The sequence below is a fragment of the Chiloscyllium punctatum genome, chromosome 27, assembly GCF_047496795.1.
Source record: "Chiloscyllium punctatum isolate Juve2018m chromosome 27, sChiPun1.3, whole genome shotgun sequence".
NCBI lineage: Eukaryota > Metazoa > Chordata > Chondrichthyes > Orectolobiformes > Hemiscylliidae > Chiloscyllium > Chiloscyllium punctatum.
Genome location: NC_092765.1, coordinates 42,447,215 through 42,474,620, shown reverse-complemented (window position 1 = coordinate 42,474,620; position 27,406 = coordinate 42,447,215). Strand labels below are relative to the sequence as shown.

General features: G+C 42.1%; 1 protein-coding gene and 1 long non-coding RNA gene across 5 annotated transcripts in view; both read left to right on the top strand.

Moving 5' to 3' along the window:
* The window catches only part of LOC140453661 (ephrin type-A receptor 7-like), a 596,634-nt gene extending 574,149 nt beyond the window's left edge, over positions 1 to 22,485 (top strand). For 3 of the 4 annotated variants that reach the window (XM_072548551.1, XM_072548548.1, XM_072548550.1), the window contains 2 exons: positions 9,346 to 9,516; positions 17,805 to 22,485. In XM_072548551.1, coding sequence (XP_072404652.1) covers positions 9,346 to 9,516; positions 17,805 to 17,919 — 286 coding nt within the window. In that variant the 3' untranslated portion in view covers positions 17,920 to 22,485. The remainder of the gene's footprint in view (positions 1 to 9,345; positions 9,517 to 17,804) is intronic. The other variant, XM_072548549.1, reaches the window with a different exon arrangement.
* A 585-nt stretch (positions 22,486 to 23,070) lies between these two features.
* Positions 23,071 to 27,406, top strand: part of LOC140453660 (uncharacterized) — a 127,589-nt gene continuing 123,253 nt past the window's right edge. The window contains exon 1 of the long non-coding RNA XR_011952449.1: positions 23,071 to 26,649. This is a non-coding gene — a long non-coding RNA (uncharacterized lncRNA). The remainder of the gene's footprint in view (positions 26,650 to 27,406) is intronic.

The following is a 27,406-nucleotide window of genomic DNA, read 5'->3' as shown; positions in this document are numbered from 1 at the left end:
TGCTTTCCTCTCTCTCTCTCTCTTTTTCTCTCCTCTTTCTCTGTACTGGTTTCGTAATGCCCCCCCCCACCCAGCCAACCCTGATCCTTCTTGCCTGTCACTCTCTATCTAAAGCAGTGTTGACTCTAGAGGCTTCTTTCTGACCCCCTTTAGCTTAAGCACTCATGAGTTTTATGGAAGATTTTATTCTATACTTCTGTGGGGCAACATTCATTTTTTTGTAAACGGAGCAGAGTTATTTTCTGCTGATGTTAAATGCAGGATTTAGCTTGTCACACTGATGCTGCAGGACAGGTCATTTTGGAACACTTGTGCTGACTAAACTACTTTGCACGGCTGAGCAGCAATCTGTCAGTATTGTTTTATCTCAAATATTGATGGAAGAATGTATCATATTTTGGCAATTGCCTCATCACTTGGAAATTCATGTGATTGCCAAAGCTTCAAGGCCTCCCGATTCCAGCAGACATCATGGGACCGTTGTTCCAACTTGCTCCTTCACCTCTTTAAAAAGTGTCCAAGATGGCGGCAGAGTAGCAGTGCAGCATGTCCTGTCCAGAACACATCTGCTCCGTCCACTTTTACTTTTCGATTTTTTTTCCCCCTTCCTTCACAACTTACTTTACTTACCTTCTGTGGGAAGATTGGGTCCACACTGGGGATAGTGAGAGAGCACGTGGAAGAGCAGGACTCCAAGCCTAACATGGAGGAGATCGAACCTTTGTGGGGGAGTGCGAGCCCAGCATGGCTAAGCACTTCAGAAGGAGTGATATCGAACTTCTAACGTTATTTCTTTATTTTTCTTTTGTCTTCAATTTTTGTTTCTCCAAAAAATGGAAGCAAAACAAGGTGCAATCACAACCAATAAACAGCAATAAACAAAACCCCACCCACCCTCCCCACAGCACATACCTCCCCCAAGAATATAAAGAAAAAAAACGACAAGCAACCATAATAAATAAAAACATATACAAAGCACACAACATAATAAATTAAGCCAGCAGTAAGATAACTGCATTAACAAAAGAGAAAGGACAATAATGAGAAAAGAAAATGCCACAATAGAAGATACCTCAGTCTGGAACAGTTAAAAAGACAACACCCTTAGCATATGAAAGAAAAGGATTCCAAATTTTTGCAAATTTGTTAGAGAAGCTAAGGATAGTCTTATCTTTTCTAGTTTAAGGAAGTATAACGCATCTCTAACCCAGTGCGTATGGGTAGGCAGCATGAGGGATTTCCATTTTAACAATATCAATCTTCTGGCCAACAAGATAGTGAATGCTGTCATGTCTTTTTTAAAGGAAGGGAGGTTAGATAAAGTGGGTGACACCCTAAACAAAGCAGTAAAACCATTAGGAGTGAGATACCTTAGATAAGGTGTCAAAGATATCAGTTCAATATCTCCTTAAAGAAGGGCAAAGCCAGAACATGTGCATATAATTTGCTGGGGTTTGTTGACACTGATCACAGGACAGAGACACCACCTCAAATATTTTGGCAAGTCGAGCTTTGGTGTAGTGAACGTGGTTTAGAATCTTGCATTGAGTAAAACAATGTTTTGCACAGATAGAAAATCTGTGCACCTTTGTAAAACCTCATCCCACACATGACCCAGAATTATCTCTTCCAGATCTGTCTCCCAGATAGAGTCATAGAGATGTACAGCATGGAAACAGACCCTTCGGTCCAGCCTGTCCATGCTAACCAGATATCCCAACCCAATCTAGTCCCACCTGGCAGCACTTGGCCCATATCCCTCCAAACCCTTCCTATTCATATACCCATCCAAATGCCTCTTAAATGTTGCAATTCTACCAGCCTCCACCATATCCTCCAGCAGCTCATTCCATACATGTACCATCCTCTGTGTGAAAAAGTTGCCCCTTAGGTCTCTTTTATATCATTCCCCTCTCACCCTAAACCTATGCCCTCCAGTTCTGGAGTCCCCTACCCCAGGGAAAGGGCTTTGTCTATTTATCCTATCCATGCCCCTCATAATTTTGTAAACCTCTATAAGTTCACCCCTCAGCCTCCGACGCTCCAGGGAAAACAGCCCCAGCCTGTTCAGCCTCTCCCTGTAGCTCAAATCCTTCAACCCTGGCAACATCCTTGTAAATCTTTTCTGAACCCTTTCAAGTTTCACAACATCTTTCCGATAGGAAGGAGACCAGAATTGCACGCAATATTCCAACAGTGGCCTAACCAATGTCCTGTACAGCCGCAACATGACCTCCCAACTCCTGTACTCAATACTCTGATCAATAAAGGAAAGCATACCAAATGCCTTCTTCACTATCCTATCTACCTGTGACTCCACTTCCAAGGAGCTATGAACCTGCACTCCAAGGTCTCTTTGTTCAGCAACACTCCCCAGGACCTTACCATTAAGTGTATAAGTCGTGCTAAGATTTGCTTTCCCAAAATGCAGCACCTCACATTTATCTGAATTAAACTCCTTCTTCCACTTCTCAACTTTTACAGAATCGAGAGAATCTGAGCATACTTTATGGATGTTTGAATAAATAGCTGAAATAGCCCCCTTTAATGATGGAAGCAGTTCCAGAAAGACGTCAAAATCAGAATCATTAGGAAGGCGGGGAAAACCTGCAATAAACTATGGACAAAACTGCAAACTTGGAGGTATCTAAAGAAGAGGCTTTAAGGAAGTGAAAATTATCAACTAATTGTTAAAAAATGCAAAAACGCCATCAACATATAAATCTTTCACAGTTTTTATTCCTAATTCGTGGGCGGCACGGTGGCACAGTGGTTAGCACTGCTGCCTCACAGCGCCTGAGACCCGGGTTCAATTCCCGCCTCAGGCGACTGACTGTGTGGAGTTTGCACGTTCTCCCCGTGTCTGCGTGGGTTTCCTCCGGGTGCTCCGGTTTCCTCCCACAGTCACAAAGATGTGCAGGCCAGGTGAATTGGCCATGCTAAATTGCCCATAGTGTTAGGTAAGGGGTAAATGTAGATGTAGGGGTATGGGTGGGTTACGCTTCGGCGGGGCGGTGTGGACTTGTTGGGCTGAAGGGCCTGTTTCCACACTGTAAGTAATCTAATCTAATCTAATTTAGCCCAACCAGAAAAGGCACTGTCCACTAAAGATGGGGGAGAGAAATGATTTGCCGCCAATGGCGCTTTGGTAGAAAATGACTGAAAGCCAAAGTGGAGTCTAAATTGAAACTAAATTTTAAGACAGGATAAAATAATTACATTGTTCATGTAAATAGAGGTTGAAGAAAGGCAAGGTGAGTGCAATAAAGTCTTCAATGGTACCGGATGGGTGGAATTTGCCTCAATAGTCAACCAGATTGGGAGAGCATCAAGATTTCTACGTTGTACTAAGAAAGAGTTTAATGTTGAACTTATATCTATATTTCCTTATTTTTCTACTTTGTACCTAGGTACCTTTGTACCTAAAATGACACTGGGAATGGTGATATTGTAAATTTTCACTGTACTCCTTGAGTACATGTGACCATAAAAATCTCATTCTAATTCTAAGTCATTTCCCCCACCATTTCTGCATGTATCTGTTACATTAGGATTTGACTGTTACAACTTGATCAGAACCGCTGCCATTGGGACCTTCTCATGAATCCAATTCAGTTCACCCATCATCACACATTCTGTGATTCTCTGGTCCCCAAGTATCACAAACATGTCAGATGTGCCAGCAGTGTGGATCGTAAACTATGCAATTGATTTGGTTTTTAGATAAAATGCAGGTACAAAAATTAAAAGTAGAAATGGGTAAAGTATGTGTAATAAGGTAAGAATAGGATCCATTCAGTTTCTTGCTTGAAGATTTCTCTTCCTGAGGTAACTTGGAGGTGCCAGTGTTGGACTGGGATGGACAAGGCTAAAAATCACATACTAGGTTATAATCCAACATGTTTCTTTGGAAGCACTAGCTTTCAGAGCACCGCTCCTTCATCAGGTGGGTGTGGAGGTTAAGATCATGCTCACAGAATTTATAGCCAAGGGAGTCCACTGTTTTGGAGATATGGCACCGTAAACAATCTTGGATTAAAACTTTCATCTTTTATAATGGGATATGCTGGTTTCTGTTCTTTGATATGTAAATACCAGAACTTCTCTTAAATTACATTCTGAAGATAGCTCAGTTTATTAAACAATAGGTGTGAAGTCTATCTGTGTCCCAGTGCTATGTCAGATTGACAAACCCTCTGTGGTTTTTCAGAGTTATATATGGATTCATTCAGTCTTTGAGCAAAATAAAATGTAATTCTGCAAATACAACTTCACCCCATAAACTTATAAACAGAATGAGTATGCATGTGAGTGTGTGTATGTGCATGTGATAGAGTGTGTGTATATACATATAGGTGTGTGTGCGTAAGCTTGGTTAAGTGCGTGTGAGAGTGTGATGGAGTATGTGTGTTGGTGTGAGTGCGGGGAGGGTGTGTGTGTATATGAGATTAGATTAGATTCCCTTCAGTGTGGAAACAGGCCCTTCAGCCCAACAAGTCCACACCGACCCTCTGAAGAGTAACCCACCCCCCTCTGACTAATACACCTAACACTATGGACAATTTAGCATGGCCAATTCACCTAACCTGCACTACTTTGGATTGTGGGAGGAAACCGGAGCACCCGGAGGAAACCCACGCAGACACAGCGAGAATGTGCAAACTCCACACAGACAGTTGCCCGAGGATGGAATCGACTCTGGTGCTGTGAGGCAGCAGTGCTAACCACTGAGCCACTGTGCTGCCCGAATGGAAACAGGCCCTTCGGCCCAGCAAGTTCACACCGACCCTCCGAAGAGTAACCCATCCAGACCTATTTCCCTTGACTAATGCACCTAACACCATGGGCAATTTAGCACAGCCAATTCACCTGACAGTGTAGTGGTGTCAGCTGTAATGTGACATGAATCCAAGGCCTCTGCATTGTTGCCTGCCCCGAAGTAGGGGGATAGTCACCTGAAGGTCCAAGGCCAAAAGTCCCAGCCCACTGAAGTGTTCCCTGACTGGGAGGGTACACTCCTGCCTGGTGATTGTTGTGAAGTGTCCAATTGTCCATTGTTGTAGGGTCTGCTCAGTCTCGCCAATTAGATTAGATTAGATTAGATTACTTACAGTGTGGAAACAGGCCCTTCGGCCCAACAAGTCCACACCGCCCCGCCGAAGCGTAACCCACCCATACCCCTACCCCTACATCTACATCTACCCCTTACCTAACACTACGGACAATTTAGCATGGCCAATTCACCTGACCTGCACATCTTTGGAGTGTGGGAGGAAACCGGAGCACCCGGAGGAAACCCACGCAGACACGGGGAGAACGTGCAAACTCCACACAGTCAGTCGCCTGAGGCGGGAATTGAACCCGGGTCTCAGGCACTGTGAGACAGCAGTGCTAACCACTGTGCCACCGTGCCGCCCATAATGTACCAATGTACCAAGCCTTGAGGAATCCTTGCCTGCAGTGCATGATATAGACCACATTGGCCAAGTCACATGAGTACTCACCGCATACATGGTCGGAGGTGTCCCCACGTGTAATGGCGTTACCCATGTCGATACTCTGACACATCTTGCAGAAGCTGCTGTGGCAGGGTTGTACGGTGTTGTTGTCCTGAAGACTGGGCTGGAGGAGAAAGTGAGGACTGCAGATGCTGGAGATCAGAGCTGAAAAATGTGTTACTGGAAAAGCCCAGCAGGTCAGGCAGCATCCAAGGAGCAGGAGAATCGACCTTTCGGCCATCAGCCCTTCTTCAGGAATGAGGAAATTGTGTCCAGCAGGCTAAGATAAAAGGTAGGGAGGAGGGACTTGGGGGAGGGGCGTTGGGAATGCGATAGGTGGAAGGAGGTCAAGGTGAGGGTGATAGGCTGGAGTGGGGTGAGGGCGGAGAGGTCAGGAAGAAGATTGCAGGTTAGGAAGGCGGTGCTGAGTTCAAGGGATTGACTGAGACAAGGTGGGGGAGGGGAAATTAGGAAACTGGAGAAATCTGAGTTCATCCCTTGTGGTTGGAGGGTTCCCAGGCGAAAGATGAGGCGCTCTTCCTCCAACCGTCGTGTTGACATAGTCTGGCGATGGAGGAGTCCTGTTTCCTCTATATTGGGGAGACAGGCCGCCTACTTGCGGAATGTTTCAGAGAACACCTGTGGGACACCCGGACCAACCAACCCAACCACCCCGTAGCCCAACACTTCAACTCCCCCTCCCACTCCACCAAGGACATGCAGGTCCTTGGACTCCTCCATCGCCAGACAATGGCAACACGACGGTTGGAGGGAGAGCGCCTCATCTTCCGCCTAGGAACCCTCCAACCATAAGGGATGAACTCAGATTTCTCCAGTTTCCTCATTTCCCCTCCCCCCACCTTGTCTCAGTCAAATCCCTCGAACTCAGCACTACCTTCCTAACCTGCAATCTTCTTCCTGACCTCTCCGCCCCCACCCCACTCCAGCCTATCACCCTCACCTTGACCTCCTTCCACCTATCGCATTCCCAACGCCCCTCCCCCAAGTCCCTCCTCCCTACCTTTTATCTTAGCCTGCTGGACACACTTTCCTCATTCCTGAAGAAAGGCTAATGACCGAAACATCGATTCTCCTGTTCCTTGGATGCTGCCTGACCGGCTGCACTTTTCCAGCAACACATTTTCAGCTCTGAAGACTGGGCTGTTTGCTACGAATCGTGATCTGCTTCAGGTGAGATGTGGAGGCACGGGTAAGGTCTTGGCAAGGTGCTCATCCTCATTGATAATGTGTTGTAGGCTGTAAAGACATGGTATAGTCATTCAGCTCCTGGGACGTACTGGACAACAAAGGGTACCCTGTCTGTTGCAGCCTTTGTCAGTCTGCTGAGGAGGACTTTACGGTTTCATGCTGTGGCACATTGGAATTGGCAGTCGATGAGTTGACCATCATACCCTGTTCTTATGAGGGCACCCTTGAGCACTTCCAAGTGTCCATCGTGTTCCTCCTTATCTGAACAGGTCTATGTATGCGGAGGTGTTGTCTATTATAAAAGATGAAAGTTTTAATCTAACATTGTTTACTGTGTCTTCATAACACTGGACTGCTTTGGCTATAACGTCTGCAAGCATAATCTTCACCTCCACAACCACCTGATGAAGGAGCGGCGCTCCAAAAGCTAGTGCTTCCACATAAACCTGTTGGACTACAATCTGGTGTTGTGTGATTTTTAACCTGTTTTTGAGTTGAATGGGTTGAAAGCTTGAAATCCTATTCAACAGCTGTGATGGTTTCTGTAGTCAAATAGGTTTTCTGTGGACAGAGCAGAACAAGTTCAGGGAGGGATGGAAGGTTTTATTATTTAAGCTTTATGGAACTGGAGATTGTGTCCCTCAGTATCTAGGCTCTGCACAACAATCCTTCATTTGCTTTTATCTGCTCTCCCACTGTCTCCTATCTCATCAGAACCCTTCTTCGAAAATGGCTTATGGATTTATTCAGATCCAAACCAAAGGTGGCTGCCATGTTACTTTGAAGTTGTGCTTCCACGTTTGGTTTTGGAAAGCTAGGAAAAAGACTGTCCACACCCACAGGAAAGCTATTTTCAATTCATTTCAGTTTCCTCCTTGTGGAACTGTGCAGTGAATTTCAAAAGTCTTCAGTCTGCGTGTGTCTGTCTATAATCAACTCAAAGCTTTTTAGGAGCTTGAAAAAATTGTACCTTTAAAAGTCCAGTTGGCTTCTGACACCATTTCTCAAGGCTCCTTGTATCCATAGTATTTTACACATTGTATAATACCATAATTATCCTATTTATGTCACTAAAAGTGCCACACCATCATTGTTATGTGCAGGGTCAGAGCATGGGTATCCTTTAGAGTCATGGAGGTTTAGAGCATGGAAACAGACCCTTCAGCCCAACCTGACCATGTTGTCCAGTTTTCACAATCTAGTTCTTTTGCCTGCGTTTGGTCCTTACCCCTCCACATCTATCCCGTCCATGTACTTGTCCAAATGTTTCTTAAATGACAAAATTGTACTTGCTTTCACCATTATCTCTGGCAGCCTGTTCCAGACACTCACCACCCTTTGTGTGAAAAATTTGCCCCACTGGACCCTTTTGTATCTCTCCCCTCCAATCTTAAACCTCTGCTGTCTAATTTTAGATTCTCCTACTATGAGGAAAAGCTGTTGACTATCTGCCTTATATTTGCTTCTCATGATTTTATAGACCGCTATAAGGTCACCCCTCAGTCTCTTCTGCTCCAGGGAAGTCTATCCAGCCTCTCCTTATAACTCAAATCTTCTCGTCCAGGTAGCATCCTAGTAAATCTTTTCTGTACACTTTCTAGCTTATTAATATCCTTTCTTTACTAGAGTGACTAGAACTGCACGCAGCCCTCCAAGTGTGGCCCAACTAATATCTTGTACAGATGCAAAAAGATGTCCTAAATCCTATACTCAGTGCTCTGACTGATGAAAGCAAGCAGGCTGAAAGTTTTCTTCAATGAGCTATGAACCTGTCAGCTGTGGTTTGCATTAATTCAGTGGACTTGACATCTATCTTGCTTTCTAGACACTATTTCCTTGTGGACCAAGTGATTCCAAGGTGAGGTATTTCTAGTCAGATTTCTGAAACATCGAGTGCTTAACACACACCTCCCTCTACCCCATACAGGCATTTGGCCTTAAGCCTTGCATTATTGACTTTATCCGTCTGAGGGCTTTACCCAACCTGAAGTGTCAAGAGCTCACAATACTATAGTGCAGCATTGACCTATGACCTATGTAAATAACTGTTGGATCAGTTCAATAATCTTAATCTAGATATCTTTTCTACTGTTTTCAAAACTTCAGAGGTGTTTTATGTGAGAAAACACTGTGGTAGTCAAGAAGGTATGTGCCTTTTCTGGTAATGAGCTGCAAAAGGTCTACCAATGAATCTGTCTGCACTGTGGGATGCAGAAGTGAAAATGCAAACTTTCACATTTACAGATTTGAAGTGTCCCTTCAGAAATCAAACTGTGCAGTCCTAGGCTGAGCAACCAGTGTCCTGAAGGAATAAATAAATGTAAAGTTGCCATAGTCTTACCAGACCTTCAGGCTGCTCTGTCAGAGAGATGACTGATCAGCTGAAGATTACCACATCCCAGGCAAGGGGAGAGGTAGAGAAGGAGGGCCCTCATGGTAATGTCACTTGGTGCTGAGAATTGAACCGACAATGTTAGTATCACTAATCAGCTATCCAGCTAACTGACCTCCATCCTGAAAAGACACAGACAGCAAAAATGAAATACCCTCTGTGTGTTATTCAGTTAGCTTTGAACGACTCTGCCTTTTTTATGAGCTGTAACTTCTATGATCTCTCTCCTCTGAATTTGTTTTTTAGCAGCAGACCTCAGAATCTGCACATCCCCCTCGTGGACCAAACGTTCCCAGCATTCCCGTGCTTTGACTCAGTGGGCGAGTGGTTGGATGCCATTGAGATGGGCAGATACAAGGACAATTTCACTGCTGCTGGATACTGCTACCTGGAGTCAGTCGCGAGGATGACAGTTCAGTAAGTGATCTTTCAATTGGACAAATCATCATTAGTCTGTGCTTTTCTTTAGTGGAGCAGACATGGAAGTGAGATTAGCACACTCTGCAACTGCCTGGAGAATATCCTGTGTTAGGTCTGGGAAGATCTCTAACAATTCAGGTAGACTCCCACAGGCAAACAGTGTGACTGTTGTACTCTGGAGCAGTGAAATTTGGAATGTGCCTGTAACATTGTTGGTCTGGTTCCGTGGTTTAGGGATGTGTTAGATGTTATTCACAATGTACAATAGCCTTAAACCAAACAAGAATTCCCCTCCCTCCTGTGTATGAATTTCAAGCTCACTAAACTGATGTTATTACAGAGTGACCATTGTGTTGTCTCGGGTCAGAAAGTATCAGAAACTCTATTCCAGTAGTCTGCCTTCACCCAAAATTAGCTGTGTGCCCTTTACATTGCCGTTGAGATTTTTACATCTACATTATGTGGGATATGGGCCAAGTGCTGGCAAATGGGACTAGATTAGGTGAGAATATCTGGTCAGCATGGATGAGTAGGCCCGAAGGTCTATTTCCGTGCTGTATATGTCTATGACAGCTCCCTAGAAAACGATTTCTAAATACCCAATGGCAACGGAAACCTCATCTCCCCACTGCTGCATCTCAGGTAATTGTATCCGTTCCCGGCAAAGTTGCCTCTGCTCTAAGACTTTAGATTAAAACATTGGAATGTTGCCGGGACTGGAGGGTTTGAGTTATAAGGTGGGGCTGAATAAGCTGGGACACTTTTCATTGGAGCGTAGGAGGTTGAAGGGTAATCTTAGAGTAGTTTATGAAATCATGAGGGGCAGAGATAATAGCAAAGATCTCTTCTCTGGGGTGGGGAGTTCAAAACTCGAGGGCAGAGGTTTAAGGTGAGAAGAGAAATCATGAGGGGCAACTCTTTCACACAGAAGGTGATTTATATGTAGAATAAAGTGGTCAGTGGAGATACATTTACAATATTTAAAAGACATTTGGACAGGTACATGAATAGGAAAAGTTTAGAGGGATGTGGGCCAAACACTGACGAGTGAGACTAGGTAAGTTTGGGGAATGTGGTCAGCATGAACGAGCTGGGCCAAATGGTTTGTTTCAGTGCTGTATGACTCTAGAAAAGCTTTTTTGGGCAAAACTTTTCCAACAACAGAGAAAGATCCCAAGATGTTTCACAGAGATGGAAGAAGAGCAGAATCTGACGGAATGAAAAATGATTTAAATGGGGTGAGCTAAAAACTTGGCAAACAGAGGTAGCTTTTAAAAAGCCTGTTCTATGGAGGCACTGGGTTTCCGAGGTGTCCCCCATTATGTGGGATCACATGATTGAACTAAGGCATTGGCTTCACTGTTTAGGCTGTGTGACAGTATCGGAAACTGTAGGAAAAGGAATGGATAAAGAAAGTGATGGGATTTTACAGGATTAGGGAAGAATGGTGACCATGGAATAATTTTTAAAAATATGTCAATGCCAAATTTGCAGAGTTAGGGGATCAAAAGCCAGAAGTCCACAAATTTCTGATAGTTTACTTAACAAAATTAATTCTGGAAATGTATGTAAAATGGCAAAAATACAGTTCAGAAAATCTTGATCAGGAATCAGCAGCGTTATCAGAAAAATGAATCCAACAATCAGGATATCTAAATTGTAATGAAGACTGCATTTGACTACTTCAAATTTCAGTCTGGTTTTAAATGTCTTTTATGGCATCACGAAGGTATGTTTGATTATCTTAACAGATAATCTTTTGCAGCATAAAAATTGACATGTTGCAAATGTTTTTTTGCAGGTAAAATAGTTTGCGAATATGTTGTGATCACTGGAAGTTACAATATTATGTGCTTGGAACTGCCGTGTGACTCTGTAATAGTTGTCTGAATGAAATAGGTTGGTAGAGCGTAATGCTGGAAAAAGCACAGCAGGTCAGGCAGCATTCAAGGAGCAAGTCAAAAGAAGAAGGGTTATGCCTGAAACGTCGACTCTCTTGCTCCTCAGATGCTGCCTGACCTGCTGCGCCTTTTTCCAGCGCCACACTTTAGTAACTCTGGCTCTCCAGCATCAGCAGTGCTCACTTTCTCCTGAATGAAACCGGTAAATTATTAGTTCAGATTTGTCTTATCTCAGTGTTTTGCTTTTTCTCTCGGGTTGTTGTGATGAACTTGGAATTGGTCATTTTTAACAGCCCTAATCCTTTTTCCACCTTCTCTTCACCATTGTGGTGATGCTAAATTTTAGAAAAATCAGTTTTAGATTGACAAAATAACTCATTGATAAGGCCATTATGTACCCAGCATGTTAATACACACGTAAGTCCCTGGTTAAAACCAATATCATTGGCACATTTACAGTCATAAGATCGCTTAGTTCATAAAATGCTTATTTAAACATTCCCATTTGATATTCACTTCCTGAGACACGGGATAGGCTGCAGGTTGGTTTCCTTCAATGCCCGTACAAACATTGAACATACAATGCCATTGGTTAGAAACAAAAAAAATGCAGATACTGGAATCCAAAATAGACAGGAAGGAGGCTGGAAGAACACCGCAAATTGGAGGAACAACACCTCATCTTCTGCTTTGGCACCCAACAGCCCGGAGGACTCAACATTGAGTTCTCCAATTTCAAATAACCTCCCTTTCCATCCCCTGACTCCCTTCCCATTCCCTCCCCCTTCCACTGCTCCCTGCTACCAATTGGATTCATTCCTCCCATTGACCAACCAGAGCATACCCTCTACCTGTCTTCACCTATCCCCACCTCACCACCCTGCTCTTGCCTCCCCTTTATCTGCAGCTCCCCCCACACCCACCCCTAGTCCTGAAGAAGGGTTACACCTGAAACATCAACTTCGCCACCTCCTGATGCTGCCTAGCGTAGGGCCTATTGGGCAGCTGTGTTTAATCAAAAGGAAGAAGGAATTATTGATTTGAACTATTTGATCCGACACATTGGTGGATACTGCAGGCAATCCCTGCAGTATGAGATCACAAGGAGGCCAAAGAGCTGATCTAGCCGCCAGTGATGATCAGGTTGGCTACACACAACTGCACAAACAAGAGCTGGCACAGATCTTCAACTGGCTACCAGCGTGGAGCCTGGGTAGCCTGGTACCCATAGCCATAGTTGGGCTTGTATGCCAGACCCTTTTGGCATAAATGACAGGAATGGGCAGGGTGTCTGTGATGCCGGATGAACCAGGGATATATATGAATGGAGCTTCCAAAGCAGCCTCCAGTATCAATGTTAACTCATCAACCATAACACTCTTCACCACCTCCAGGGGCAGGTGAACCACCAGCTTGCCTTTATCTCTATCTTTCTGGATTTATGAATTACAATATTTTAAGAATATGTTAATATTGTTTGTTTATTTAATGACATGAATAACAACATTTGAGCTGCCATACGTAGTTATGATGTTCTTTGCACTTTTTAATTTGCACTTTGTTTTAATCATCTTTCTCACCGAGGATTAGGTCTGCCCCTTCGATTCTGCTGGAACCTTAGAAAGGTGTCAGTTTTATGTAGTTTCCAAATGAATGAGCAGATGGTATTCAAGACTGCTAGAAGGTGAAGAGATCACCTCACTTACACTTTCTCATGAATATTTATTGTTATTTGGAACAAAATTGTAGAGTGGTTACAGTTTAGGTGGAGGCCATTCAGTCATTGTGCCTGTTCTTGCTCCCTGCAATTCAGGTAATGACACTCCAAAGCTCTACAATTTCTTTCTCTTCATTTGCTTATCCAATTCCCTTTGGAAACGATCAAAATAACCTCCAGCTTTTCAGGCATCTGCAGATTTTGAAATTCTGGGCCATTAATCTATAGACAGGAATTAAGAATGTGCAAGAAAAGGTGTTTAAAAGCAGGTCTGTCTGAGTTAACTCATCCAAACAATCCCTGATAGGTGGAGAGAGAATTCACGTAATTTCAAACGCCCAGCCTCTCTCAAATGCAATGATTCAGTTTTGCTATGGCAGTCTTTTTGCAAAGCCTTCTCGTACTTTTGTTCAGTATTTGAGTCAGATTTCTAATGTCTTCCATGCTTGTTTTGCTGATATACTACCAGCCTCAATTTTTAAAAATCTCTTGGTATTTTAATTGACTGTAGGATATTGAAGATTCTGTATGTAAAAAGGGAACTGCAGGACCTGAAGCATCTATTATAGATTAAAACTGATCTCTGGTTCCCCTCGGTGCTGTGCCTGTCAGCGGCAGAGTGAATCAAACATTACATGACTAATTGAGGACACTAGGGCAGCACCCAGTGTACGGGACAGCCCCAAACTGAAGCTGTAATCATCAGCAGGAGCTCCTTTCTGAAATATATGTTTGATTGCTGCCTTCCAGAGGTCACTAAATCGAAATAATGGTTCTTGAAAACAGCTTATGCAGGCTGACACTTTTGAATGACAGGAAATATGTGAGGCAAAAGCTTATCTTGGTCCAAGGCCTCATCCCACAAGTTAACAAATGTTTAGAAGTAGCAAAATGTCAGACCAAATGTGCAACAGCAGGTCAGTGATAAACCTCAGGCCACTGAGTTCAACTAGTCTATGTTTATGCCATGTTCCTCCCACCCCCCTTTATCTCATCCTATCAACATATCCTTCTATTCTTTTCTCCCTCCTGTATTTATTCAGAGTCATAGAGATGTACAGCATGGAAACAGATCCTTCGGTCCGACTCGTACATGCCGACCAGATATCCCAACTTAATCTGGTCCCATTTGCCAGCACTTGCCCCATATCCCTCCAAACCCTTCCTATCCATATTCCCATCCAGATGCCTTTTAAATGTTGCAATTGTACCAGCCTCCACCACTTCCTCTGGTAGCTCATTCCATACATGCACCACACTCTCTATGAAAAAGTTGCCCTTAGGTCCCTTTTATATCTTTCCCCTCTCACCCTAAACCTTGGCTCTCTAGTTCTGGACTCCCCCACCCCAAGGAAAATATTTGTCTGTTTATCCTATCCATGCCCCTCATGATTTTATAAGCCTCTATAGGGTCACCCCTGATCCTCCACTCCAGGGAAAATAGCCCCAGCCTGTTCAGCCTCTCCCTATAGCTCAAATCCTCAAACCCTAGCAACATCCTTGTAAATCTTTTCTGAATCCTTTGAAGTTTCACAACATCCTTCTGATAGGAAGGGGACCAGAATTGCACGCAATATTCCAACAGTGGCCTAACCAATGTCCTGTACAGCTGCAACATGACCTCCCAACACCTATACTCTGTGCTCTAACCAATAAAGGAAAGCATACCAAACGCCTTCTTCACTATCCTATCTAACTGCGACTCTACTTTCAAGGAGCGAAAAACGTGCACTCCAAGGTCTCTTTGTTCAGCAACACTCTCTAGGACCTTGCAATTAAGTGTATAAGTCTTGCTAAGATTTGCTTTCCCAAAATGAAGCACCTCACATTTATCTAAATTAAACTCCTTCTGCCACTTCTCAGCCCATTGGCCCATCTCGTCCAAATCACATTGTAATCTGAGGTAACCCTCTTCGCTGTCCACTACACCTCCAATTTTGGTGTCATCTGCAAACCTACTAACTATGCCTCCTATGTTCATATCCAAATCATTTATGTAAATGACAAAAAGTAGAGGACCTAGCACCAATCCTTGTGGCACTCCACTGGTCACAGGCCTCCAGTCTGAAAAGCAACTCTCGATCACCATCCTGTCTTTTACCTTCGAGCCAGTTCTGTATCCAAATGGCTAATTCTCCCTGTATTCCATGAGATCTAACCTTGCTAACTAGTCTCCCATGGGGAACCTTGTCGACCGCCTTACTGGAGTCCATATAGATCACATCTACCGTTCTGCCCTCCTCAATCTTCTTTATTACATTTTTTAAAAAACTCAAATCAAGTTTGTGAGACATGATTTCCCACGCATAAAGCCATGTTGACTATCCATAATCGGTCCTTGCCTTTCCAAATACGTGTAAATTCTGTCCCTTAGGATTCCCTCCAATAACTTGCCCACCACCGATGTCAGGCTCACTGGTCTATAGTTCCCTGGCTTGTCCTTACCACCTTTCTTAAATAATGTTGGATTCTCCTTAACATGTCCATCTTTTGTACTCCATTTGCGAGCAAAATGCACATTCTCATCACTCTCTAAGTGAAGGCATTTATCCTGAATTCTCTGTTGTATCTGTGACTGATTCATGATCAAAGGTGTATTGTCTTTAGTCTTGGTCTTCCCATAAGTGTAAATGCCTATCGAAAGACGAGAATGTACCTAAAGCACAGTCACACCCAAATGGCCTTAGGCAGGCTGGAGAGCGAGTACGTCCAAACTCAGCTGGTTACCCCGGTAATTCTCCATGCACATTTACCTCCTACCCATTTTCCTCACTGAGCCTTCAAGGCCCATACTTTTCAGGGGCCTGACTCTGATTAATAAAACGCTTTGACCAAATATCATTGCTGGCCACCAAACAAACTGAAACCAAAAAGAGTACCATTGCACCCAGAGAAAACTGAAGGCTTTCCTCAGAAATTCCCTTGATTTAAATGTGTAAACTCTCCCCTTCACTACAAATGGCCATAATCAGTAAAGTCACCTCTGTAGTTTAATCCTAACCCAAAGAGTTCTTTGACAAAGACTCCACTTTCTCCCTCACATTAATTTGATCATACATTTTTTTAAAAATTTGTTCATGTAAGGCCACCAGTACTGGCTATTTATTGCTCAGGGGGCAGTTAAGAGTCAACTACATTGCTGTGGGTCTGGAGTCACATGTAAGCCAGACTAGGTAAGGACGGCAGATTTTCTTCCCTAAAACTAGATAGGTTTATCACAATTGATAATGGTTACAAGGTCACCAGTAGTCTAGGTTTTTATTCCAGATATTTTTCTTGAATTCAAATTTCACCCATGTTCTCAGCATATTAGCCAAGGGTTCTAGATTACTAGCCCAGTGAGATTAACAGTATGCCACCAGTTACCCTGTTGCGTGGCACTCAGACAATTGGCAACAAGTCCACTATTAGGTCCAACAGCCATTTCTCCAGACTTTCGGTCAATAACATTGTAGTGGACATTCAGGGAACTCCCAAAAGATCATTCAACCACACTCTGTTTTCAATATGATGCTAGTGGCATTTGGCCAAGGGATGGTCTATATGAAGGTCTCTTTGGTCCACTATATTCCTAGCATTCAACACTTGTTCTTTTAACTTGTTCTTGAGAAAACTGTATGGCCACCCCAAACACTAGCCTGAATTTCACAGACTGAAGACATTAAAGGGAACATATTTTATCTTTTTTGTGTGATTCATTTTTCTCCACAGCACCTGCTGTTCTTCTCGCCCTCATTCATGCATTCATTCATGATCAAATCAGCCCACATCAACTGTGAAACCACATTTTAATGTCCTTTTAATTTTTATGAATATGAAAATGATTCTTCCAACAGCTTAGTCACCAAAGGGGGCTGCTTAATGACTACTGATGGAAAGAGACCAGCCAGTAGTAAGGTGGATGTTGAATTAATTTGTCAGATAGGTTTAGATTTTCTTTCAATGCTTTGATTCTTGGACAATGGAGTGGAAAAAGAATCCAGGGTTCTTAGACATTGTTAAACCTGGAGTTCTGTTGTAAAGTGACTTGTTTGCCTCAGATAAGGACAAGCCTTGATTCAATGTTCAATAATCTACAGTGTGCACATTTAGGTTTGCACATTTAGTGGACAGGTCTGGTGGTCTTTGATAAGATACCGCAACCTGACCCTTTAGGTAAAGGGATAAATCAGAGAGGAAAGCATTTTTGAAACAATAATCAGAACTTGTGAAAAATATAAAGGAATTGCAGCACAAGCTTGTTGCAAGCATAAATAGGAGTGTGCAATCACTTGGTATGTAATACTTCTCAGTCTATGTGACCTTGATGAGACACATCAGCCTCCCCCAACCTCATCGTCTGGGTTGCTTCATCCATCTCAATTGAAGCCGTCACCCACAGAGCAGCCTTTAAACAGCAGCCTTTCAGGGTGCGATGTGAGTCTGTTCTGATCATTTCAGTTTTGGTCATTTGTGAGAGATTTTAATAAAAAGTTTTGGCAGGTAATTTAATGGATGAAGTGCCACTAGAAACGGGAACCTGTACAAGCTGATTATGTCAGTATGATTATTATACTTAGCTGTGCTTTTCATTCAATCACCAGCACTGCCTCCATTCGCAGCTACTGTCTTGACGATGAATAGCAGCAGACTGTAGACACTAAATTCTCTATGATTTTCTTTCGCAGGGATGTAATGAGCCTGGGGATTACATGTGTTGAACACCAGAAACAAATCCTGAGCAGCATTCAGACTCTACGAGCACAGGTTATACAAATGCATGGGCGAGGTGTTCAGGTTTGACAGCGGCATCCACCTAGGTCTTCTCTGCAAGCTGCAGTCTTGACAAATTGCTAACATGAACTGCTCTTCGGAAAGCAGTGTGTTTACAAGATGATGCCAGTGTGTGGGATGGCCAGGGATGAGGACCCAAGACCCAGACTTTATATTTTTTAATAAAATGATTCCAGCAGGGGTATCTTAGAATGGGTTGCTCAGGCAACCGGCTACATGGCATTCCTGTAAAACAGATGGAGGAAGAAAAGACCAAGAGGCAAGCAGCAGTGTGTCGAGTTCCCTTTTCTATATTGACTGTTTTCATTTGATGGTTGTGTTTCAGTAAGCACTGTTCACTCTGATAAATGAGGAACTGGTACAGGCACTCTGTGTCACCAGACTGTGAACTTAAACGTCAACTTGGACATGAAAACTTCTCTTTTAATATTCGGTTGAAGTACTTTGAATATTCAGGATTGTGTGTTCAAATGCCATCTATGAAAACATCTTTAGTCATATAACTCAAGTGCCCAAATTCTTTAAAGCCTGTGAGTTGTGTGTGTTTGAAAGCTAAACTTCTGGCCAAGTATTTTTATGTTGTGTTGGCAGTACGGGACCTCCAAGAATGAAATGTCCAAAAACTGACCTGCTTAGCAAGTGCCTGAGATGGGCCACTTTTGTTGGGTAATTTTATGACGTCGCAAAATAGCCATGAGCTAGACTTTAAAATTGAACCCAGATGGTACAGATTGATCAGCAATTAATCTTGTGGCCTTCGAAATGCGGCACATCTAAACTCTGCACTGTATGTGTACAGGGCAGCAAATCTTAGAAATCGCCCAATTGAAACATAAACAATAGGCCCTCAGGATTTGGAAGTGATAAAAAGAAAAAGACAAATGATTGCCCTTTTTACTTTCTGGCTATATTAATGAAATCAATGAGACCTGGATTAAGTAGACAGTGGTGTTATCTTGTACAGATGGGGGCAAAGATAATCCAGATGGTCTTGGTGGTGCGGACTATGGGTCTTGGAGTATTGCTCCCATTCAGACTCCTATCATATACACAATTTTGAATATTTTCAATCCAATTTCTTAGTTTGCCAGACACTTGGAATTACCCCCACAAAGACCTCATGGGAAACACATGGCATAGTGGTTAGCACTGCTGCCTCACAATGCCAGGGACCTGGGTTCAATTCCAGCCTCAGGTGACTGTCTATGTGGAGTTTGCCCATTCTCCCCGTGTCTGTGTGGGTTTCCCCAGGTGCTCCAGTTTCCTCCCATAGTCCAAAGATGTGCAGTTTAGGTGAATTTAATGCACTAAATTGCCCATAGTGTTCAGGGATATGTAGGTTCGGTGCATGAATCCGGGGTAATGTAGAGTAATTGGGTCGGGGAATGGGTCTGGGTGGGATACTCTTCGGAGGGTTGGCATGGACTTGAGCTGAAGGGCCTGTTTCCACACTGAAGGGTTCTATGATTCTAAAACAAAACCATCCAAATGGGAGGGTAAAGAGCTGGAATTATCAAAATTGTCCACTAAGGAAAATAGTTCCATATAATCAATATTAATGTCAACTACATTTGAAGGTTTATCCACAGTTTGGGCATACACAGTTTAAGGATACATGTTATTGACAGGTCATCACATCTATCAGTACAAGCTTCCCAAATTTCTTCCCTGATAATCAAGACTCGATTTTCCTGGTGCACTCAGTCATGTCCATTTATGTCTTTTCCACCTTATATCCATATGGCTGTTGCGTCTCAATGCACTCTAGTCTACATGCAGACTATCTCACATTTATTCTCAGTTTAATCATCAGGAATGTGATATTAATGTTGGAGATAAAGGTCCTCTTTCTTGACCCAGGACAATTTCTCTTCATTCACTGTGTTCAGCAAATCAAGACTGACAACCATCCTGAAGCCCTAACAGTTCCTTCACTCTCCAAGTTTTGATGAGGACATTAAGCACGTTCTCATGGACGAATGATCTCCTGGTTACTTGTACCTTGGCTTTGAAACAAAAAAGGACCATACATTGTTCCTGTCAGCTTTAATTTGACCTCCTTCCACTTGATTCCCTTCCAATGGTCAGCTGATCATTTCAGGGTATTGCTTCGTAGCTTAATGTTTCCTGGTTTGAATCTTGGTATCTCTGGCCGATTCAATTTGGCAGGTAGGGCTGCATCGCATTGTGGGAAGCACTTAATTAAAACACTGAATATTCTTAATGGTTCCTCCGAGCGTCATTCTTTTCGTGGGCAAACACTGACTTCATGAGAACATTTAATACATGTTAAGTGAGGGAGAGACAGTGATATAATTTAACCAAATACTCAATGTAAGAATTTATGTTACCTCTAATCCTAACCTGAATATTTCCTAGAAAGTTGATCTTTGCTATGATCCACATCCTGTAACACTACAATAATCAGTCCAGTCAAAATGTAATAACTCCAATTAATCCACACATTCTCAGTTGATTCACAAGGGAGTCATGTTTTGAGCTGCAATGTAATTTAGCTCTAAATTATTAGGCAGATCTGAGCAAAACAGTTGGAGATTTCAAAGTTTTAAAGAGTGAGGCTCATTAACAGGATCACACAGCTGGAAAATGATCCTTACAATAATCAATTTAGGATCTGTCCTATCTCTGATCTTTGGCAAGTGAGACTCATAGCATTTGTTTGAAAACTATTGCATTAAAATTGAAGTGATTTCCATTGATGACAGTGTGATTCTTTGATGGTAAGACCACATTATAATATTCTCTGAAACATGGTAGAAACCAGCTTGATCTTTATATATTATGCTTGAAGTGGGTTGTAGATTTTAATCTTCCTGAATGTGAAATTGCACTGTTATGTCTACACACCGCTGACTAACTACCAACTTGAATGCTTATTTATATAGGGGTGAACAATTGCAAAGGTTACAACTATTTTCACTGTAGATTTTCTGAATGTTCAACATTGAACAGAAAATGTCCCTGTTTCCAATATATTTGCATTTGTGATGTAAATGCAATTTACCTGAAGAGTTTTCAGCTTTTCGCTTTTGGCAAAATGGTAGACTTATACAATCTTAGACTAGTTCCATTTCGCAGTAGTTTGAATCAGAGCAACCAAGCGAATTTTTTCACATCAAAAATGATTAACCCCAGAACAAAGGCTACTATAATTGTTAAAATTGTCATCATTTGTGGAACTGCTGAAGACGGTCAGGAGTAGTTTCCTGCAATGACTCACATTCATGTTCTACAAGATCAATCTCTTCCTGTAATTACCCTTTAAATGGGCTTTGGCTCTCTCTTTTTCTTGCTCTCGTTTGCCAACTGCATAGGGCACTCTCACCGACTTTGGCAGTTGATGTCTTTCTGGGCTTGACTGAGCTGGAATTCAATACCTGTTCTTCTGTTTTCCAGGAAAAGTAGACAATTCAAAGCTATGAAGATGCCAGTCACCGATTTTATTTAAAATGGAACAATTAGACCTGTAGTTTGTTTTGTTAATTTCCTATCACAGAATGGGAATTGATTAGATTGGTATGTCTAATTCCAGCATTTACTGTGTGATGGAAGGTGGTGTGGCCTTTATACACCATCTCTCTAGGATGTGCCATTCCAGACAGTGGCATTTCAATAAGGTGTGGATTAGGTCAGTAGAACTTGGCCAAAGGTTAAAGGGCATCACTGGTTCATTCAACCAATTGACTTGGCATGTTCCATTTCCTGTTTATTTAGATTTATTGTGCTTCGTAAGCTCAGGTGTTATATGACTGAAAGATGCGAGATGTTTTCAGAAAGAATTTTCTAAAAATTTGTGATGCGTATAAGAATACATTTGAACTTTCTTTTAAAAGACTGAACCAATTTGATTCATGACGTGTATTCGTAATTCTGCTCATGAGCTGTATTGATGGGGAAAATGAATTGCAGCGGTTGCTTTCTACCTGCTGTCAGATTAAATGAGTCCTTGAAATATGGGGCTCCAACAATGGGATCTTTGTTCTTTTGTAAGAAATCTTAATAAAACCCATGGCCCCAGAGTAGGACACAACCAAAGCTGACCAAAATAAAAAGAAGCCATTCAAGATACATGGATTAGCTGGTATCAAATTTTGGTCAAATAACTGTGGTTATAACGTGTTACTGCACAAGGGCAATGGAAAAGTTGATTTTTTATATAATGCTTTTCACATACTTAGTGTCTCGAAGCACTTCCTGGTCAAGTAGTTCCTTTTGGTGCAAACTCAGCGATTTATGTATAGCAAGACGCAAAAGTACTGACATGGTTGACCAGCTGAAGATGGCTGTTGAGTGAGAAGCCTGGGATGTAGTGTAGGTACCGGATTTATGTATGGAGGCTGGGATGTAATGTAGGTACAGGATTTATGTATGGAGGCTGGGATGCAGCGTAGATATCAGGTGAGCATTTCGTATTGTCTTGTCAAAGAAGAAAATGGTTCCCACATCACAGCGAAAGAGAAGGGAGGTAATGGCCTAGTGATTGCTGGACTATTAATCCAGAGAGGTGGAAGTGGGTACTGCAGATGCTGGTGATTAGAGTCAAGATTAGATGGTGCTGGAAAAGCACAGCAGGCCAGGCAGCAACCGAGGAGCAGGAAAATCAACATTTTGGGCAAAGGCCCTTCACCAGGAATGATTCAGGATGCCTGATGAAGGGTTTTTGCCCAAAACATTGATTTTTTTTTTTCTGCTCCTCGGATGCTGCCTAGCCTCCTGTGTCTTTCCAGCACCACACTAAACTTGACTATTAATCCAAAGGCCTCGGTAATATTCTGAGGACCTGGCTCAAATCCCACCAAGGCAGATGGTGGGATACAAATTCAATAAAAATCTCGAATTAAGAGTCTGATGATGATTATCAACCCCTTGTTGATTGCTAGACAAAAAACATTTGTTTCACTAATATCCTTTCATCCTTCTCTGCTGTCCTTACCTGGTTAGAGACAAAAAAAAAGCTGCAGGTACTGGATTCCAAAGGAGGCAGGCAGGCAGCTGGAAAAAGCACACCAAGCCAGGCAGCATCAGGAGGTGGAGAAGGCGACATTTCGGGTGTAACTCTTCTTCAGGACTAAAGAAGGTTACACCTGAAACGTCGACTTCTCCACCTCCTGATGCTGCCTGGCTTGGTGTGTTCTTCCAACCTCCTGCCCGTCCTTACCTGGTCTTGCATACATGTTACTCCAGACTCTCAGCAATGTGGTGGACTTTTAACAGTTCCCTGAGCAATTAGGGATGGGCAATAAATGTTGGCCCAGCCAGCAATACCCACATCCGATGAATGAATGATAAAAAAATTTGAGGCACTTGATTGGTTACAAACTAGTGAAAAGGAGATGTTAGATTGGCTGGTTATATTTAAAGTTGATCATCCATCAGTCCAGGTGAGATGCATCCAAGGTCGAAAGAAGATAAATTTGGAGGCATTGTTCACAATTTTCCAATCCTCTTTGGGTACAGTGGTGGTGCAAGAGGACTGTCAAATGTCATGTGACATTGTTCAGGAAGTGGTGTGAGGATAGGCTCAGCAACTCCAAACCAGTCAGTTTAACCTGGGTGGTGAAGAAGCTTGCCACAGCTGTAATTTGGGACCATGTTAAAGTTGGCCCGATGTGGATTTACTAAGGAAAGTGAGCACAGGCTTGCTGAATGTAAATTGTGCTAAATTAACTTGTTTGAGCTTTTGATGGAGAAACCGAGAGGGTCAATAAAGCTACTGTAGTTGGCATGTTCCAATGGAGTTCCTGGAGACATTTATTAAGATTGTCACACAATAGCAGTTAAGCAAAAGGGACAATCACAGCATCAAAACAAAATTGGCTGACTAGGAAACGATTGATTCCATTTACCTTTTAGACTATAAGAAGGTTCACCAGAAATCAATGAAAAGATCCTCACTCTTCTTACCATCTATAAAAACAGACCTGGACTTTGATGTACAGGTACAATTTCAAAAATTGTGAATGACACACACTTGAATGTTTTGTGAACTGTGAGCAGTACGGTGATCAATTTAATTAGAATTTTTAAATTACACACCAGTACATAGATAAGTGGTGGAACAGAGACAAGTGGGAGATGGAACTAAATACAGAAAGATGTGAATTGTCACATTTTGTTAGGAAGACCAAGAACGCTGATATAAAAACTGATTGCATTTCAAAGGAACGGTAACAAAGGGACCTGGTGATCTAAGTGTATAAATCATTGAAGGTGGCAAGACAGGTTGAGAGAAAGCTGGTAAAGCATGGCCTTAATCAAAATGGGAGTGATGTCAAACAACAAATAGTTCTAAAACACCAGTCCACCCCAATAGGAGTAACCTATCCAGTTGTTGGCACCATACATTTGGCAGGATTGGAGAGTTTGCAGCAGAGATTTGTGAGAATGGTCCCAGGGATAAAACATATCATTAACGGAGATAGATTGAAGAATGTGGGGCTATTCTCCTCAAAAAAAAGAAGGTTGAGAGGAGATTTTCTGGAGCTGTACAAAACCTTGGGGGGTCTGATCAGAGTAGTTAGAGTGAAACTGCTCTTATTGCTAGAAGGATCAAGATCTAGCGCACACTGATTTAAGATAATTGACAAAAGAACCAATGGCAACATGAGAAACATTTTAGGGGACAAATGATTGGGAGTCAAAGTGTGCTGTCTGAGATTTCTGTAAGCTGATTCTGTTCTGGCTTTCAAAACAAAACTGGTTCATTATCTGAAGAGAAAGTAAAGTCAGGTGTGGAGCTGAAATGGCAGAGTAGCGCTCAGTGAATTGTTCTCTCAGACACCCAACGTAGACTTGTCAGGTCAATGGCCTCCTTTATTGTAACTGTTCTATGTTCACCAATATCTTTGGAGAACAAAAACTGCCATCTTTACACAGTCTGGCCTTCCATGATTCCAGACCCCAATGATGTGTTTGAATGTCACATCCTAGCAGTTGATGCAGTCATATTCAAAAAGGTAGCTCACCATCACCTTCTCAAGGGGAAATTAGTGAAGAGCAATAAACGCTGACTTTGCCACACATTCCCATTTAAAGTCTGTGTTATCACAGTGTACCCCTGATACATTATTCAGTAACAACAGTTTTTCAGACAGTAGAGGGGGAAAAGTTATAGAATCACAGCAAAGTTGCATTGCAGAAAGAGGCTGCTCAGCCCATCAGCACACCGGTTCCCCAAATAAGCCATTTATCTGCTGCCATACTCCTGCCTTCTACCTGTAATCCTGCACATTCATCAGCCCAACTCAATTTTGAATACTTCCACCACACACATTGCATTTCTGATCTGAAAACTTGCTCAGTAAGAAACATCCCATACTGTAGTACCACATAAATTGCCACATTGAGGAAACATAGCTGGACCATGCTGGTGGCGGTCCGCAACCCTGTCCACCTTTTGGGGACCATGATGTAGAGGTACCGGTGTTGGACTGGGATAGGCAAAGTCTGAAGTCACACGGCACCAGGTTGTACTTTATATAACAAAGGAGCAGCACTCTGAAAGCTTGTGATTTCAAATAAATCTGTTGGATTGTAACCTGGTGTCGTGTGACTTCTGACTTTGTCCACCTTTAGAAATCACACAGTGGTATTCAAATCAATCTGGCCCCCACATGAACTATGAAGGTACTATTTGTGACATTGTAGGGAAATAGAGGCAGGTATTGGAATGCACTGCCAAGGTAAGAAATGCATCTTACCTTGTTCTAATGTTCTGATCAGTCATCATTGAGTCCCTGCACAACAACCAAACCAAGTATTGTAGTCTGCATGGTTCTCTCAATAGGTTGAATGAATGACTAGGTTCAGAAGTTAGCTCTATACTGATACTTACAGAGGGTGTGCTGCATTCCTGGAGATACTATCTTTTGAATTATATATTAACTGCACATCGATTCACAGATAATCGGAAAGCTCATTCAGTAATTTGGCCAGCACCAATAAACTGGTTCTTTCACTGTTTACAAGACTTTGTTATGGGTATATTGATTGCAATGGTTAGCAATATAATAACAGTGATGATGCTCAATAAAGAAATTCCATTGGCTATTAACTACTTTGAGGATCTGTCGAGGTACTCAATAAATGTAACTTTGTTTTTGGGGCATTTTATGATCCAAGATTAAGAGGAACGATTTGATTCAGATTTTTAAATATTATGTACAGGCAGGTGTTTAGTCTCTGCTTACAAGACTCTATCTTCAGTGTTTTGTCCTGGCTAGAATATTTGAAACCAGTTAAACAATTGAAATATTCAAGCAGTAAAGCTACTGTCTCTAAACTGCACATTCAAACTAAGAAGAGATTAAGTCTCTTGGTAAGCCGTTGAGTCTTGTCACAAGGTGCTAATCAGTTCATCTAAAGCTTCTTGAGATCGGTGAGCATCATCATTTGAACGCGAATTCATTTTTTAAATTTCTAAATTTCCAGACAAGTGTTTTGAGATTGAATCAGAGCTAATTGTTTTTAATAAAGGGGCATCCTTGTTTGGGGATAACAGTATTTCCGATGCCGTTGGGCTTCACTGTATGTCAGTCAGAAGATCGGTTCACAACAGGATACTTACTGTGGTCAATGTCACAAATACCCTTGTAAAGTATGTGCCCATGGTTAGAACTTGTGACCTATTCAGCAATTGGTTGTGTCCTGCACGGAAACCAAATTTTGCCCCCTTTTTGACTTAAAAAAAAGACTTTAATTAATGATGCTGTAAATCAGGTTGGTTCCAATTTCCTTCTTTTTATATTCATTACCTTTGTGTGAAGCAATGTAAAGTATATTTAAAAATGCGATATATTTTTCTAATTTGTTGAGGGATTAAACAAATGATTTGTGGTGGAGTAAGTGGTTAAAATAATAACTTAGGTGAAACTAGGCTTTTACAACATACTTGGCAAAATATGTCAGATGGAAGATGTGCTGAGAAATTTATCAGGGTCAATGGGCAGGACAGAACTGGCAAGAAAATACAGATGTTATACTGAAACAGTGATTGCAATGTCTCCTCAAGCTGAAATGATGAGAGGCCTAATAAGGAATAAAACAGTGTACTGTGTCCGAGATTTGAACTGTGTGTGCACATGCATCTATGCCTGTCATCAATTTTGTACAGTCTCTTTGTTTCTGTAGTTGTTTTTTTTAAAGTTCTATGTATAACATTCCCATATTTGCAACAATATTGAGGAAAGGTGCATTGTATATCAAAAGTTTAATTTATTTCTTGTAAACTAGAGACTTAAATCTCCTACACAATAGAGACAAGCAACTCTTCTACAATATATTTAACACGTTGTAAAAGGGGGGATAATTTAGAAGCTATGATTTTATCATCGCACACATTTGCTCTTTTCTATTTTGAGAAATTAGTTTTGTACAAATTGACATGACATGGGGAATAGAACACTTTCTATTTCAAGCACCCAGTGTTAGCATCAAGGAATTCCAAGTCTGAGAATGTTCAATATCACCCATTAGC